This window comes from Papaver somniferum, chromosome 2 (genome assembly GCF_003573695.1).
Source record: "Papaver somniferum cultivar HN1 chromosome 2, ASM357369v1, whole genome shotgun sequence".
Classification (NCBI taxonomy): Eukaryota; Viridiplantae; Streptophyta; class Magnoliopsida; order Ranunculales; family Papaveraceae; genus Papaver; species Papaver somniferum.
In genome coordinates, this window is record NC_039359.1 from 126323029 (window position 1) to 126336321 (window position 13293).

Below are 13293 nucleotides of genomic sequence, written 5' to 3' on the forward strand. Positions count from 1 at the left end.
TCCTGGGATGGGCGACCATCTGGTAAGTTTTTGCTGGATTACCGCAAGGATGCCCGTTGAAAACTCCACACTGCCGGATAACCGCAGTGGATAAGTGGAGACAGTATCGGCATAGGGACGAGTCATTAAACTTATGGTGTTGTTATTCATGAGGATTATATTACTCTAGATTGGCTTCTTAATGTCATTCACTCCAAGGCAAAGGAAGATATTGTCAGCTGGGATATCATAATTACTTTTATCATGTGGAACATTTGGTGGGCAAGAAATAAGCTAGTATTTACAGGGTCTCAATTTGATTGGAAGCATATTGTTGAGAATTCTTATAACTCTGCTCTGGAGTATATTCAAGCCACTGCTACCAATCATAGTAAAAACTCTAAACAAGTTATTCATATTAATTGGTCTCCTCCTTCTGATGGCTTTATAAAGTTGAATGCAGATGGTGCCTCAAATGACAAGGGAAGTGCAGTCTGTGCTGGAGTTCTTCGCAGGGATGATGGGAGCTTCATGGCCGCTTTTTGCAAGCATATCTATCATAAAAGCAATAATCTGGCAGAACTTTGGCAGTTAGAGATGGTATAAAGCTTGCTATGGACCTAGGTATAAAGAAACTTCAGGTTGAAAGTGACTCTCAAATTATTGTAAATCTGTGTAATCAAGTTACCGAGAGCTCTTGGTTTTTTGATAATTTACTCTCAGACATTAGCTACTTGTCCCCCTTTTTTGATAGTATTACGTTTCAACATCAGTACAGAGAAAGTAACTATGCAACAGATTTTTTGGCTAAAAAAGTTGTAAATGATATGTATACGGAAAACTGGTCTCAAAACCCCCTTGACTTTTTATCTCCTTTTTTGCTTGATGATGTTATGGGGAGAGCCTTTCCCAGGTTTATAAGGCTCTAATTTCTTGTTAATACATTTCCATTACCAAAAAAAAAAAAACTGGTTAGTTTATCAATTTTCCCATTTTATAACTCCGAGCTCATTTACTATTGCTTCTTGGAAGAACGAATTACTCAATAAACTATTAAAATATGCATTGTCAACATTTTCCATTTCTAAGCCGCGTCTGGAGGGATTAAGGAACCCTTCTGCCATCCATAACCAAAATTATTTCATTTGAAAATGTAATTTCTGGGAAACAATGAACTATACCGGAAATATTGTTTTAAATGTGGCTCAAGATGATCATAACTCAATTTCAATACACTTACAATCTTGTCATCACCTTCCGGATAATTGCATATCTTATTCTCTTCAATTGATAGCCATTGTTGCTTGTCTATGTTAGAGTACATCAAACCTCCGAGAATTTTTGTTGCTAATGGGACTTCTCTGCACCTTTTAGTAATGTTTATTTGCAATTTTGATTAAATTTGTAGTCTTTTCTGTTCCTTCAGGTCCAAACACAATTTTTTCCAACATACTCCAATAATCATTCTCAAGTAATCCGTTCAACCTATACGTATATAAAGAACTCATCCTTGAAACAACCTCGTTACTTCGTGTAGTTATGATCACTTTGCTGCCTTGAGCCCCAATGAGCAACAACGTACTCAAAATATTCTCCCATTGATTATGCTTATCATTCCACATATCATCAAGCACTATCAAATATCTTGAGTCTCGGAGTTTCTCTCTTAAGACATTCTCACGTTCACCATGACTTCCAACTTGAATATTCTTTCTTCTCTACGTTGATAGATTCCAAAAAGCGATTTAAAACTTGTTTCTGGTTAGAGTTATCAGATGCACATACCCAAATTCTCTTTACAAAATGATGTTTTACAACATCATCGTTGTAGACGGTTTGAGCAAGTGCAATTTTGCCAATCCCTCCCATCGCAACAATGACTACAATACGATAAAGTTTTTGATTGTTGAGCTATCCACCAACAAATATACTATCTTTAATTTATCGTTTTCTTTCCCTGCGAACATTGAATCAGCCTCGGACGAGTAAGTTTCTCTGTTTTTATGACGAATATTAATAGAAATATAAGTCTCTGAAACAAGAAAATAGAACTTGTCTTTATCACTTGAAACTTGATTCAACGTCTGGTTAGGAAATTTAATCTTATGAGATATCTTGTGGCGAAAAAAAGCAGATTCGAGCACGAGAAGAAGTTTCCAACCTTGTTTCCAACGCGATCTTTAATTTCCAATTCGCACCTAAGAGCTTCCTAAGAAAACTCATTCAGAAGCTCTTCGGCTTCATATACTACATCTTCAAGATTTTCCAGCCAAAACTTAACTGTATCTTTCTTTACTTGCTGCTTCTTTGCATCAGCTAATACAGCTTGTAGATTTCCTAAAGTTCTCTGACGTTGTGTCACTGCCAAATGTAATTTCAAGTGACGGCCGTAGTAAACTCCTTCTCGTTCACATGAAATGGAATTCAAAGCACCACCAGATGAAAATATTGCTACACTGTTAGGAATTTGCAAAGGTATATCTTGAGCACGCTTCTAATATTGAGGTTATATTTATTTACTCGTTATTAGATACCAGTGGAGCTGTGCACTCAATTAAATCTCCTGAATTTTTTGACCCAAAATGAGTTCTTAAACAAGTTTAATCAGATCATCATTAAAAATCTCTTTGATAAACATAAATAAGTTCTTACACTAATAATAAATAAACAAAAACGTAACTCGCAGTTTTGTCCTCAGTCGTAAATTACTGATCAGATAGAAAGATTATGGATCGGACGCTGGTAATAATGTATCCTAAATCTTTTCTCTGGTGCTCATTCGTTCTTTAAGTTATGAATGCCCCTTGATCTACGCATTTGGCTTTCATCGCGTTCAGGATAGCAAAAACTACTGTAAACAGTTTCGTATAAACTTTTCCAACCATCAACAATCCTTTGAAGTTCAACAATACTCTAGTTCTCTTTACTATAGCGTTACAATAATCCATTGACTTTAGTTTTCTCCAATATCCCATAACTATGTTTTCTAATAATGAATTTTAGTTTTTGAATTCGAATATTTTTCATTTATTCAGAGATTCATTATTTTTGGAATATTATTATAATTTGTAATTGTGTCAACTAAACATAATTATCTAATGTTTGAAGTTAGAATAATTAAGAACAAACAAGAGTTTGCCAAAGTCGGTTCATATAATGTGAACAAGAAAAGTCTAGAAAAAGCTAAAGTGACTAGAGTTTTTTATTTTTTATGAACGTGATATTTAAACTTTTATAACGTGATATTTAAACTTTACGCACAAAGCGAATAACTAGTCAAACATGTTTTCCCAATGAAGGATTTATACTTATCTCCATAGTAGAGGCGGCGAATCAAGAACAAAAGTTCAATAGGGGCGTACGATGTATTCTCGAAGATCTTAACTAAAATTTAATTTAATGGGAAAAACAATAATTAACCTCATCATAATTTTCCCAATATCATCCATCAGTAAAAAAAACGAGAAAGAAATCAGTAATTGAAGAAGAAACAATGAAAATTTTGAGTAAAAGAGGAGCAAAAACTCTTACCTGCAAATAAAATCGATGTAGTCGAAAACCAATTAGTCGTTTATTGTTCATATGAATTACATATGAACTTTGAGGGTCTAAAGAAATCATTTTATCACAGGTAAAATAATGATTGTATCTCAAGTAATTCTTAAGTTTTGGTAGTTTTGTTTTCGTGGAATTGGATATGTGAATAAATCTTAAATCAGTTCAAAATTACCATTTTATACGGAAATTTGCTGTAAATATTATGGGGTCACAAGCTGATTTAGTATGAAAATTTACATACGAATTTTAATTTTTCAGAAAATTTAGGGAGTCACTGACCCCACTGTAGATTCGCCACTGCATGCATTGACGCCATTGTCGAAAACTATTTTAGAAATAATATTTGATATTTCAAATATGAACTCGAATAAATTACAGAGTTTCCTGACATACATCGCAGTCTTTTTAATTGTCGAATACCATTTTCTAAATAATATTTGATATTTCAAATATGAATTCGAATAAATAACAGAGTTTCCTAACATACATTGGCAGCCTTAAAATAAACCCCATGGACATTATTTGGTCACCTTCTATTGTTGGAAATTTTGGGTTAAACAAGAGGATGAAAACAGAAACTAGAAAATGGTGTACCCCTGACTTCAAGGCTCTTTCGATTCTTTTAGACAATAATTCGACCTTTCCCAATAAATTTGGCGAGTACAAACGGTCTCTCGAATTATGCCTTCAGGATTCAATGAAGCCCTAACACCGTAATCGAATTCAAGGACTGTACTTCCTTGACCCGACCAAGAATCACACTGTATAAGGTTCTGATGATGCTTTTTAGAGAAGAAGAAAACAGATTGTTTTTGATGTATTGGAATGGGAGAACATCTTCGCTACTTATAGTGATATTCATGCCTGTTGGTAGTGTCGTTTCATCACCAGCAGACGCTTCCAAAAACCATTAATGTTGGCTTATGGGAAGAGACGCGTCTGTTCAATTTTGAATGGAAACTTCTAGGTTTTACAAAGTAAAATCAGAAAAACAAAATCCCAGGAGACGTTGTCTCGGACTCTGCTAGGGGGCGTTGCCCCTAGACCCCCACGACCTGACCGGTCAGGTCGATCACCGTATAACTCTGCGTAGCGACAAACCTTGAAAATATCCAACATCTATTTCATCTTTATTCAAAAGATCAAGTTAAATGGGGAAATATGTTGGCTCAAATTTTCTTGCCATTGTAAATACAATCGTTCTAAACAAACCGAGGTTTTGAGCTATATTAAAACTGCACTGACACAGCACTTCGGGGATTTGCAGGGGCCAAGGTTTATTGGACCTGTAATGTGTATATAAGGTTTTAGTTTTGTTTAAATGCTCGGCACATTTACAATTTTTTTTTTTGTAAATATATCATCCGGCCCTATGGATCAAGTAGGACGTGAAACACCTTTTGTCATTCACTGTAACCACATCCTACTTGAAATTTATCAAAGCTAAAAGTTAAGAAATAAGCATCTAAATACGGCTAAACATAAATGAATAAATGTCATCTTTACTTGGTGACTAGCAGTGTTGATAAAATGTATGTTTTGTGAATTAAATGACGAAACCAACAAGACACATCTTGAAATAGAAACAGTAATCTTGACAGATTTTGTGGTAAAAGCTAGAAAAGTCTTCTGACAGTTTCCTAAAAATTTTCAATGGATGTCTAATTGTTGGATTACGGGGATCAAGTCCTTGGTAAAAATAGTTGACTCATGGTCGATGAGCTTTGGCACCAAAGAACAAACATATCCCATCATGGAAAGAAGCAATAGGCCCGCCGAAATAAGATGTTAGTCCGATTTTCTAATAAATAGGGAAAAAATGCTGGAAGACATCTTTTGAAGAACTTCAAAGGAAGATCTATAAAGCCAGTGCTTTATGCCCGTTGCTACATCAAATAGACCACCTTAGAATAACAACATGGCTATATCCATTACAAAATGAACACTGATTATGTAGCGAGACAAACGTTTTCTGAAGATTTGATTCCGAAGATGCTATGATAATATATACTCCCTCCGTTTTTGGAAAAGAGATACTTTCAGTTTTTCAATTTGGCCTATTTTTAAATGAAAAAGTAAAAATATCTCTGTTTTAGGAAGGAGTATTTAGCACTCACTTATACCAAAGAGTACAGGAACTTACATTTGAATGATAAAGCACTATGGGGATGGTAGAACAGTGGTAACTAAGCATGTTCTCTCTAGTCTATCTGATTACTACATGTCTTGCTTCCCTTTTTCTAAAAAAATTACTTCTAAAATTGACTCGAAAGAAATTTTTGGTGGTCTAAGAAGAACTGAAGAAGGGGGGCTTACTTTCATTCCTGGGGGATATAAAGAAGTCCAAACTCAATGATGGTCTTGGTATTAGAAATTCTTATGCAACTAATAGGGTTCTTATCGCTATATTGGGGTGGAGAATGTGTAAAAACCTTGATCAACTGGTTACAATTTTTCCAAATCAGAATATATTAGAAATTGATAAGGTTGCGGACAGTTCTTCATGGATCTGGAAAGGTATAGTAAAAAGTTTGGTTTTCCTTAAAGATAATATTGTGTATAAGATAAATGATGGTAAGTCCACAAAGATTTGGTTTTCTAATTGGTTGCCAGGTAGTTCTTCTCCTCCTTCCTCGATTAATGCAAACTATGGTAATTATAATTTTGTTAGTGAAATCATAAATACTCATGATAATAGCTGGAACCTTGGTCTTCTTACTTCTCTGTTCTCGCATGAAGATGTTACTAGGATTAGGTCATTAAGAATAAATGTTACTGAGAAGGATGAGATAACGTAGGCTCATACTTTGAATGGTAAGTATACAGTTAAATCTGCTTATAGAGCTTATATGAATGAATCTTTTTCAAGTGAAGATGCCTCCTTCTGGAAAAAAGTTTGGTCTTTAGATTGTTTACCAAAAATAAAGTTCTTCATGTGGAAGATTTTTGCTCAGATGCTGCCTGTTAATTCAGTTCTCCAATTCTATAGTTCTGCAATTGATGATTGTTGTCCCTTATGTAAAAATGAAGTTGAAACTGTGATGCACCTATTTTTTATGTGTCTGATTGCTTCTCATATCTGGTTTTCCCTCTCTTTACAACATTTGCTGAATACATCTTTTGATTGGATTGAGGATATCTTTGTGTATTGGTTTGACAGTTTGTTGGGTATTTCTCCTTATGCTTTGAAGTGGCCGAGTATTGGAGCAAAAGTGTTATGATCAATTTGGAAGTTAAGATGTGATGTAGTATTTAGAAATGTTCAAATTAATATTGATAAATCAATAATGGATGTTAGAAGGCTTATAAACACCTATATTGTAACTCATCCTCTGTCCAAAGTTGTTGTTAGGATGGAAGTTAGGTTTCCCATTCAGGATTTTGATCATATCATGTTTATTGATGGATCTTACAAAATGTTTAACATGGGTATTTGAATTGTGCTCTGTGATATTGCAGGAAGAGTAAAGAGATTCATAGTGGACTTTGGACTGATCCCAAGTGATGTTGGTGCTGGGACAACAACTCTAATTTTGGCTTTCTCTTGGGCAGGGAAGATGGATCTTTTTAGAGTTATTTTTGTGAGCGATTGCCTTCAACTAGTGAATTTTTTGAATGGAGGCAAGGGTGATATGGACTGGTGGAGTATGGATCTCTTAGAAGAATGTCGGATTTCCCTTTCTAGTTGTATGAATATAAGGTTTTTTATATTAAGCGTCTTAGAAATAAAATAGATGATCGACTTGCTAGTCGGGCTAGGAAGTTTAGTTTGAAAAACATTTGGAGTTCTCCCCCTCAGTTCTTATTCAATAGTCTGAGGGAAAAATCCCTAACTAAAATATGTAATGGTTTATTTGGTTAATGCAATAATGTGTTTCTCAGAAATATAAATGAATAAATAATCATACACATAGTTTGCAATGCTTATCCCATCAAGAACAGCTGCAGACCGATAACGGCCAAAGGTGCAACTCGAAACGGATTCGAAAAATTTGCTGAAATTTCTAATATCGACAACTGAGCCACCTTAGACTTGCCCAAATCCCACACTGCACCATAAAACACAACTACATGGAAGGAAATCAAGCGGCAGACAGACTGACAAACAAAGCAGCGGATGACATCACAACATGAAATCTATCGACAACAATCTGGGATCATAAAACACCAATGTGTATTAGCCCCATTGTAATGGCAGACTATATGGGTACTACGTACCCCGTGTAATATCATCCTAATCTTAATAAATTCATGCTTCAAAAAAAAAAGTTTGCAATGTGATATGTCATTTTCAGTAAAAACTAAAAACTTAACGGTGAAGCTTACAAATCCGTTTTCTTAGGTTTGGAACACCGGCATCCACAATGCAAGGAACCTGACCATAAATTTGTCATTCAAACACTAACTATAATACTTTTTTCATCCCAAATTAGTTGAGCTAGTCATTTTTAAAAAAATTCCCATTAATAATTGGTTTTATATCATTTGATAGTCATGTTTATATTCGTTACATGGATGTTTTAAAATGCTTTTCAATGATATAAAATTTACGAATATCCGTGATATAATTTGAGAGAAAAATCATTTTTAAATTGTACTACTAGCTCAACTAATTTGGAACGGAGGTGAATATTTAATAGTGTTGCAATTCCTCCCGATAGTAGTGTTTATGGGCATGCGCATGCATTACCGAAATTTATTCTCTAATAGAATAAAGCGGCGGGACAAAGCTTATTAAAAAGAGACCAACCTTGTTCGTAAGGATTAGATAAGCATCAAGTCCGTGTTATAAATTTAATCGTTATCCATCACTTGGATGACAAATGATGGATAGGCCATTGCAGGCCTCATGCCGTATTTTCCTTAGGTTTATGCAAGACCCGCTAACTTGCATATCGATGTAGCTTACGTCCAAGGCCATGTCCAATGCGTCATTGATACATGCGTAAGTCGAACGGCTTGATAGGAAGTATGAGCATCCACTTGTTGGCATGCAACTAAGCCTCATCAAGGTTGGCCGCAATCATCTCTTGCATCGAGCTACCGAGCTTAGATGGTATGAGGGTCCAACGTGCTGGACCGAAAATGCTGCAACTCATTGCGGCTGCCTACGTACCCTTCCCTACTCTAAAGGGATCAAGCACAGACCGTAGTTCATCCGCGAAGGGATATCAACTTAAGCCAAACTTGTTTGCAAGTCCTTGCAGAGCAATAATGGTAATGGCCTACTCCGTATAGGTCGTTCCGTCAAGATGCACAATAATTATGCATCATCGGGTCCGTGACATGGCATAGTGATGCCTAAGGACCAAATGCCTTCTTCGAAAGGCTACGCAACTATAAATGAGCCTTAGGCATCATTTATACTCTTCTGACTAAGCTATGAAGCTTACTTGGTGCATAGTCTGCATATGCACCTTCAACCAACTACCCCTCCCTATATATGTCTTAATGGAATTTCTACAAGTTAGAATTGGGGAGAGGATTGACATGCTTGCTTCACTATTCATGTGCAATGATTGCGAAGAATGATTGCGCATAATGATTGCGCAACATTCGTTCGGACAGCGCTCACTGGACTGATGCACAATGATTGTGCGATATTGGCTATAGGCCAATAGCTTTCATAATGCGCAATGATTACGCTGCAAGCTCAAGGCTACTTACCCAACTGGCATAATGCATCATTTGATGCGAGAGTTGGCCATTGGGCCAAATACCAATCATAATGTACCATTTTTGCCGCGATATTGGCCTTAAGCCAATCTACTGCTTATCGCACAACGGAAGCTTTAGATGAAGCTTCCTCTCAGGCCATGGCGCATCTTTTAACATGCGCCATGCTAAAAACACTGGGTGTTACAGACAACTTCACTAATCTCAAACCACTTGAGTTGTACTACCACAAAGAAGCAAACAGAAGGTTTGCAAATTACTTCAGATTTTCCTTGGCTTTTTTTTCTTCCTTAAATATAAAACTGAAATAGGCAAGATAAACAATCACATTTACATGTACGCAGAAGAAGACTCAAAATACACGGTGAAATCCAATGATAGGCAGATTAAAAAAGTGTCCCTTACCACTAGGCTACGATAGAACACGGGTTCCTGAACAAGACTTGATCAATATGTCAAGGACAAAGCGCGTTTGCGTTTATTGATCTACAGAAACATGGAGCGCAAGAGTTGGGATTGGGCACTCATTATTACCGGGGCTTAATTCAAAATAAAAGTGTCATGCGGTCGGATCAGCAACTCATGAGTGAGGAAAAAACCGCTACCTGGGTAAGAGCATACGCGTCAAAGAATTTCTTGTTCATAAAGGATTTCTCCAATGCAGTGATAAAGCTTTCGAACAACGGAATACTGACAGGACCGTTACATGGGGAGAACGGAGTACTGACAGGACCGTTACATGGGGAGATTCGAGTCAATTGTTCCTCCACATTGTGATCACAGATGATTCCTTAATTAGAGGGGTAACCAAAACTGCAACTAGAACGACCCTTTCTTAAAAATTCATTTTAACCTTTTGTTGTTGGAGTCTGAAGGTTGTTTACTTAGTAGGTCACTGGTCACATTGGGTAAACTTTTGTTGCTTTCAGTCTTTTTCTCGAATTTAGATTTTTTCCCGCAAAATATGTTTTCCAGTTTGTGAGTGAGCTTTTATCTACAATCTGATAATCTCCCGTACTTTAAAATGCTAAGTCATATAAGCTCCCACGTCGCACGGTGAGTGTGACACTCATCTCAAATTAAATTAGATAAAAATTTTGAGGAAGAGCAATTCTGATGACGACAAGTGGCAGGATTCTATTGGTCGAAACAATAAAACATGAGTTACACTCTATTTACACCATGTATTTAACTAACCGTTTATAACACCGTTAGTGAAAACGTGGGTATACAACACTCATGTGAATATTTACAACTAACTACTTACTTACACTTGGTTTACACCAAATACTTAACTGGACGTTAGGGAGGTAGACAATACTTACGATGATAACTAACACTGTCATCTCTGTTTTCTTTCGGGAAAAAAGAAAAAAAAAATCTTACTGATTTCGCCCAAATACTGAAATTATTTTCTTTGGTCTTTACAACCCTAATCGCCTGCCGCACCTCTTCCTCTCTGTGTTCCCTTTATCTTGAGTTTTTCTTCTGCAACAGAAACCTATCAATCTCCGCTGCCTCCGAATGGTAGTAGACAAGAAAATTATCATCACCTACGAACCAACTTTATCAATCCATAATCATTGCCCACAATAACCCAATTTTTCAAATGGATGATTCTGTTATAGATGGTCCTGTTCAAGTTGGGGGTCGAATGCATGAGTAATTCAGGGGGGAGTGATCCTTCGTTATAAAATTTGGGACAGTTAGTGAATTCGTTAATTGCTAGCTCGCTGCAAAGTTCTGAAAGGGTGATTGCGCAAAATCAACTTGGAGATGCTGCTATTTCTTTAAAGGTATTTTCCTATTCGTTGGTTTTAAACCCTAAATCCAATTTGATTCCAAACCCTAACCTTAATTTGATTTCTGTTCAAATTAGGGTCTGTGGTTCGCATTAAGATAATAAGATCTGTTATTTTCAAATACGCATATAAATCGTTTGCAACTGATAATGGTTGCCTCTTTACTTTTCCTCGAATATTTAGGTTAACAAAATAGATGATTCAAGAACATATAGAACATCGTGGTGCTTCGATTTCGTCAGATAATGGAGACCAATATAGATTTTTGGGTACGTAATTAAGTAATTTTGAAATTATGCTTTTAATTTGGTTTTCCGAATTAGATTTTAAAGGTGGGTTTAATTTGGGTTGTTTTTTGAGTAGGCATCACCGGTTTGTATTACTTATCTGACAACTGAATTTCATTTCATCCAAGCAGCAATTTTTAAATGTTGAGTTCATCAAAGAAGTATCGTTTTATTCATCTGCCGATTTTCGATTATAATCTTGATACTTTCTGCCGTTAAACAAATATGTCGCTAGCTACAAGAAGCAGCAATGCGTCGATCAGGTAAAACTACTCTTACACCTATTGAAAATTAAATTCGTAAATGCACCACATGAGAATGGTGCTGCTTATTGTCTTACATGCTGTCGATGCATGAGTTTAATGTGATAATGAGGTGATGTACGATGCATTATTTAGAACCGTTCATGTGCGTCATTGTTGTGAGAAAGGAAGGCGACAATGCGCTTAATGGCATGCTCAAAAATGTCATTGGAACTCTTGATTTTCGTTTCAAGTACATGTTACAGGGGGAGACTTATCCTGAGGTGCATTATACATGGATAATTATCTAATTTAAGTTAGCATTTTGATGTTTAGAATCACCTAATTAAGATTTGAATCCCTTGGTTGCCCAGGAATTTTTATAGCCAGCTGCGAATCTGTTTAGCACCTTCAAAAGAAGGGGACCACAGAAACATGGCATAATCTCAAACATAATTGTTGCCAAAAGTGCACGTCAACAAGGTGAGTACTGCTTAAGTTCTCTTCCATTCATCTAAATTGCATGCTTAGCTGTAAGGAGGAAAATTAATGCAACTGATTATCTTGAATTTGATGATTCAGGTATAAAGCAGGTATACTTACATGTCTGTCGGGATAACAAACCAGCATTAGCACTGTACAGAAAGATGGGATTTGGGGTAATAATACTTTTACTGATCCGTTTTTCATTTTCTAATGGTTACTTACTTTTGATCAGTAACCATCAGTTGGTCCTGACATGAAAAATTCTCCTTTCTAATACTTGCAGAGGCGACTCCACATCTGGAAGAATAAAACCTATACGTGTGCAACATAAATCTGTAGTTAGATTTTACTCATTCTTTAAACTCATAAAGGTTTTGATTTTTTTTGAAGTCCTGACAATAGTATTTTCATTTAGTGAGAGCTAGCATAAGAAAAATAGTATGTATGATACCACTATAATCACTTTATGAAAAAATCAGTATGTGTCCTTTCTTTGCTTGCAGGGGTTGTTTGTGCAGCTGTTCTTGAAAGTACAGAATTCTCATGGTACAACTTCAAGAAATATTTACGGTTGGTTTCAAAAGTCTCGAAGGACGGTATGAAACACCTGAGGATGAAATACTTGAAAATGCAAAGGCAAATTTAAAGAATTTTGAGGAAAGGAAAGATTACAGTTCTAGGAACATGAAAGGTAAAATTGGTGGACGCCATCAACTTACTCAAAACTAGAAAAAATAGGCGGTGTTGAGTTCAGTAATTGGGCAAGCTGAGTATATACCTGCTTACAGGCTTCAAATTGACAGTGACAAATTTAAGGACGTGAAGCTTGATATAGTTGGAGGAAATCTGAAGAAAATAGGTGGGAAGTACTTCTGACCCACTCCCAATTGGTATTTTATTCTTCCCTTGCATCCCGGCCTTCAACCAGTATTCTTAACGGAAAAGAGCCTCCGATTGAAATGTCGTGTTAAGATTTTTTGGGCTAAGAACGATGTGATATACTACTTTTTTTACAGTAATTATCCTCAATATATACTCAAATTGTTTTTTTATGCATGCCTCTTCGACAGAGTTGTATCTGGATGTGATGTCATTATAGCTTTATAATCTGAGCAGCTGCAGTCTGGTTTGCTATTGAACCAAATTTCTAACCAAAGCTTTTCTGCTTAAATGCTTCGTAGCTTTACATATTGTACTTCACCTAGGGAACACCCCACCAACAAATAGATTAGGTCACTTAGAAAATATCAGGATAGCTAGCGA

General features: G+C 36.0%; 2 protein-coding genes and 1 long non-coding RNA gene across 5 annotated transcripts; all 3 read left to right on the forward strand.

Annotated features, from left to right (window-relative positions):
- The first annotated feature begins 243 nt into the window (after window positions 1–243).
- On the forward strand, window positions 244–585 carry LOC113351907. Its single transcript, XM_026595814.1, has one exon. It carries the CDS (start codon window positions 244–246, stop codon window positions 583–585), a length of 342 nt encoding a protein of 113 aa, XP_026451599.1.
- Window positions 586–2075: 1490 nt separating this feature from the next.
- Window positions 2076–7324, forward strand: LOC113353915. The gene is made up of 2 exons (XM_026597385.1): window positions 2076–2454; window positions 6997–7324. Exons 1-2 carry the CDS (start codon window positions 2397–2399, stop codon window positions 7269–7271), a joined length of 333 nt encoding a protein of 110 aa, XP_026453170.1. The 5' UTR covers window positions 2076–2396; the 3' UTR covers window positions 7272–7324.
- Window positions 7325–10624: 3300 nt separating this feature from the next.
- On the forward strand, window positions 10625–13082 carry LOC113349063. 3 transcript variants are annotated; one of them, XR_003359919.1, is made up of 7 exons: window positions 10625–11009; window positions 11199–11284; window positions 11434–11565; window positions 11701–12027; window positions 12127–12203; window positions 12314–12401; window positions 12534–13082. It is a non-coding gene; the product is annotated as an uncharacterized LOC113349063 (long non-coding RNA). The 3 variants fall into 3 exon arrangements; XR_003359918.1 differs by having other exon boundaries at window positions 10626–11009; window positions 11434–11828; window positions 11919–12027; XR_003359917.1 differs by having other exon boundaries at window positions 10626–11009; window positions 11434–12027.
- The last annotated feature ends 211 nt before the right edge of the window (window positions 13083–13293 follow it).